The sequence below is a fragment of the Copadichromis virginalis genome, unplaced genomic scaffold, assembly GCF_057382275.1.
Source record: "Copadichromis virginalis isolate Kocher_CV1m ecotype Utaka unplaced genomic scaffold, C_Virginalis_male_GT1.1 unmapped_scaffold_1, whole genome shotgun sequence".
NCBI lineage: Eukaryota > Metazoa > Chordata > Actinopteri > Cichliformes > Cichlidae > Copadichromis > Copadichromis virginalis.
Window position 1 is genome coordinate 6,945,844 of NW_028188589.1, and position 4,134 is coordinate 6,949,977.

The 4,134-nt window shown below is 43.1% G+C and overlaps 1 protein-coding gene across 1 annotated transcript; it reads right to left on the bottom strand.

Moving 5' to 3' along the window:
- Window positions 1-1,185: 1,185 nt before the first annotated feature.
- On the bottom strand, window positions 1,186-3,383 carry LOC146679692 (protein NLRC3-like). Its single transcript, XM_085450117.1, has 2 exons — window positions 3,137-3,383; window positions 1,186-3,008 (listed from the first exon to the last, which is right to left on the bottom strand). Exons 1-2 carry the CDS (start codon window positions 3,171-3,173, stop codon window positions 1,186-1,188), a joined length of 1,860 nt encoding a protein of 619 aa, XP_085306243.1. The 5' UTR covers window positions 3,174-3,383.
- Between the last annotated feature and the right edge of the window lie 751 nt (window positions 3,384-4,134).

A 4,134-nucleotide genomic window follows, 5' to 3' on the forward strand; every position in this document is an offset into this window, starting at 1 on the left:
TTCATTAAAAAAACAAAACATAAACACTGTTAATTTTTTCCAAATGAAATTGATTAAATGATGTTAATTGATGAAAAAAAAATCGATATTGCTTGATCTGACCTCAGCGTTTCCAGTTTGCAGTATTGACTCTTCATCCCAGCAGACAGAAGCTTCACTCCTGAATCCTGCAGGTTGTTGTTACCCAGGTCCAGCTCTGTCAGATGGGAGGACTGGGAGCTCAGGACTGAGGACAGAGCTTCACAGCTTCTGTCTGACAGGTTACAGCCACTCAGTCTGAAATCAAGGTGGAAGGGAGACAAGATCAACCAAACAAATCAGAGCTTTATTGCTTTTTTATTGTTTTTAAGCAGAAATCAGTGAGGTGCTGGTAGATTCTGTTCTTTTGGTTTATTACCCAACAACACACACATACACTAATATTTGTGACTTTTGTAATAGTAGCATTTACAATGCAAAGCAACAGCGATCACAGATTGAAGGGGCCTGAATAAAACTACAATGCAGTGATTTTTAAGATGACCCGTTCTTCCAATTTCCAACAACAGATTTCTCCAACCTTACAGTTAAAAATAATTCTTTATCTCATACTGAATCTTGGTGCACCTCCCCCCAGTTTATTAAAATGAAGAGGTACTGAAGTTGCTGTAAGTGATGTGTGATGCCACTGATTTCCTTTCTGATCCAATACAAAGTAAAATTCAGGCTGGTATCTGCGATACTGATGAAAACTATTCCTTCAGAATCAATACAAGACATCATAAGAAAATATGATGTTTTGTATAACATAAAAAGCCTGAATTTTAAAATATTCAGTTAATAATCAAAAACAGATGTGACTGAAAATAATAAAACTGAGAAACATTTCATGGCCATTCGATCCTTTTACAACCATTGCAAGAGCTTGGTTGGCATAGCCGGCAATACGTTGGATAGTAATAAGTCCGGTGGGTGATGGGCTCCACCAGGGCTGCCCTTTGTCACTGATTCTGTTCATAAATTTTATGTTTAAAGGCTGTATCAAAAGTTCATTCAAGTTACAATATTGTGGTCAAAAGTTCTCCTTTTTTCTTTTATACTATACAACTACGCTGGCTCGTGGTTTTTGGACATGGATCTGTCATGGAAGAAATCTATGACCACTTTTAATCAACATTTTAAAAATAAACATGATCACAGATTTACTCACAGAGCTTTGTTGGAGGCTTTGACCACTGGCAGCAGCCTCAGAAGAGCCTCCTCTGAAGCAGAGTATTTCTTCAGGTCAAACACATCCAGATCTTCTTCTGATGACAGTAAGATGAAGACCAGAGCTGACCACTGAGCAGGAGACAGTTCACCTGTGGAGAGACGTCCTGATCTCAGGGACTGTTGGATCTCCTCCACTAGAGAACGATCATCCAGTTCATTCAGACAGTGGATCAGATTGATGCTTTTCTCTGCAGACAGATTCTCACTGAGCTTCTTCTTGATGTACTGGACTGTTTCCTGATTGGTCTGTGAGCTACTTCCTGTCTGTGTCAGCAGACCTCGTAGGAGAGTCTGATTGGTCTGCAGTGAAAGACCCAGGAGGAAGCGGAGGAACAAGTCCAGGTGTCCATTTGGACTCTGTAAGGCCTCGTTCACAGCACTCTGATAAAGATGTATTTTCTCTGGAAATGGTTTAAACCACAGCATAAACTGGAAAGGCAACCAAGAGCCTCTTGTTTGTTGTTCTTCCAGCAGATTGAGTCCAGCGTTGCTGAAGGTCAGATGGACATGAAGAGCAGCCAGAAACTCCTGAACACTCAGATGGATGAAGCAGAACACCTTGTCCTGGTACAGTCCTCTCTCCTCTTTAAAGATCTGTGTGAACACTCCTGAGTACACTGAGGCTGCTCTGATATCGATGCCACACTCTGTCAGGTCTGATTCATAGAAGATCAGGTTTCCTTTCTGCAGCTGATCAAAAGCCAGTTTTCCCAGAGACTCCATCATCGTCCTGCTCTCTGGACTCCAGTGTGGATCTGTCTCAGCTCCTCCATCATACTTGACCTTCTTCACTTTGGCCTGAACCACCAGGAAGTGGATGTACATCTCAGTCAGGGTCTTGGGCAGCTGTCCTCCCTCTCTGGTTTCCAGCACATCCTCCAGAACTGTAGCAGTGATCCAGCAGAAGACTGGGATGTGGCACATGATGTGGAGGCTTCGTGATGTCTTGATGTGGGAGATGATCCTGCTGGCCTGCTCCTCATCTCTGAATCTCTTCCTGAAGTACTCCTCCTTCTGTGGGTCAGTGAACCCTCTGACCTCTGTCACCATGCCAACACAGTCAGGAGGGATCTGATTGGCTGCTGCAGGTCGTGTGGTTATCCAGAGGCGAGCAGAGGGAAGCAGTTTCCCCCTGATGAGGTTTATCAGCAGCACATCCACTGAGGTGGACTTTCTAGGGTCAGTTAGGATTGTAGTTTTGTGGAAGTCCAGAGGAAGTCGACACTCATCCAGACCATCAAAGATGAACACAACCTGGAAGTCTTCAAAGCTGCAGATTCCTGCTTCTTTGGTTTCAGTAAAGAAGTGATGAACAAGTCCCACCAAGCTGAACTTTTCCTCTTTCAGCACATTCAGCTCTCTGAAAGTGAATGGAAATATGAACTGGATGTCCTGGTTGGCTTTGTCTTCAGCCCAGTCCAGGCTGTATTTCTGTGTTAAGACTGTTTTCCCAATGCCAGCCACCCCCTTTGTCAGCACTGTTCTGATTGGTTCATCTCTTCCAGGTGAGGCTTTAAAGATGTCTTCTTGTCTGATGGTTGTTTCTGGTCTGTCTGGTTTCCTGGATGCTGTTTCAATCTGTCTGACCTCATGTTCATCATTGACCTCTGCAGTCCCTCCCTCTGTGATGTAGAGCTCTGTGTAGATCTGATTCAGGAGGGTTGGGTTTCCTGCTTTAGCGATGCCCTCAAACACACACTGGAACTTCTTCTTCAGGGTGGATTTAAGGTTACGATGACAAACTGGAGCTTGAAGTTCTGAATGAGAAGAAAAATAAACACTCAATTCCAAAAAGAACTAATCTTTAAAACATGTTGCTCCATCTTCCATCTCTGGAAAATGTTCATTTATCCAGCAGCTTAAATCTTTAGATAAATCCTCTTACTGCTCTGCAGACGGTCAGCCAGCTCCTCCTGCTTCATTCTCCTCAGAAAGTCCACTGTGATCTTCACAAACGCCTCTCTGCTGCTGCTCCTCTGACTCTCTAAGCATTCTGGGTAATCTGGACTCAGAACCTTCTGGATCTTCTTCAGCTCGTTCTTCACAAAAGTGATGATGTTGTCCTCCAGCAGCTGGAACAGAATATTTATGAATGAGCCAATCAGACTGAAATCATGGAGCCAAACATCAGATCCATGTTGGACACACTGACGATCCACTGGTCTCCAAAGAGCAGCATGGAGATGACTGTGAACAGAACAGATGTAACAGTAGTTGTTGTACATGTACAGACCATAAATATGGAGTCCAGCTGTGTTTGATGCTGCTGGGCAGACTGACCACTGGGAACCTCTGAGCTCTGCTGGTCCACTCTGTGGAGGAACCATGAAGGATTAGATCAACACAGGATAAAGATCCAGGAGTTTCTGCTCAAATAACTTCATCTGAATCAAGTCTGTCAAGTTTTAAACTCTCAGATTGTGAACATATCAGTAATTTTCAGTCTGTTTTCATGGACGTCCTTTCAGTGGTGATGTCAGGGATGATTTTGAAGAAGCTCATCAAACTGAACCATCAGCAGATCACTGCTCCAAAACCAGAACATGATCCCAGTCTCCCTCCACCACCAGAACACCAGCTTTACTAACGTGGTAGATCAGTGTAGTACAGATCAATAACTGATGAGTCATTTGATCAAAATCACTGAGTGCTTCACGTCTGACCCTCTGATGCTTCTGTAGACATTTTGCATATTTAATGAATGTCTGACAGTTTTACATTCATTCTATGAACACAGTGGAAATGTTGTGTTATAGTCTCCATGTTGTTTCCAGCATCATAAATTCTTAAGTTCAGAAAATTAGATTCTTTCTTCACAGCTGAAAAACAACAACATTTATTCTCTATTGAAATCTGCATCGTCCACTCCAAAGGTCACAATCT

Excerpts from the sequence above, each read along its gene's own strand:
- LOC146679692 (XM_085450117.1), bottom strand. The coding sequence starts at position 3,173 with ATGAAGCAGGAGGAGCTGGCTGACCGTCTGCAGAGCA. Across the intron at positions 3,009-3,136 it reads GGCTGACCGTCTGCAGAGCA|AACTTCAAGCTCCAGTTTGT; the intron begins GTAAGAGGATTT and ends CTTCTCATTCAG.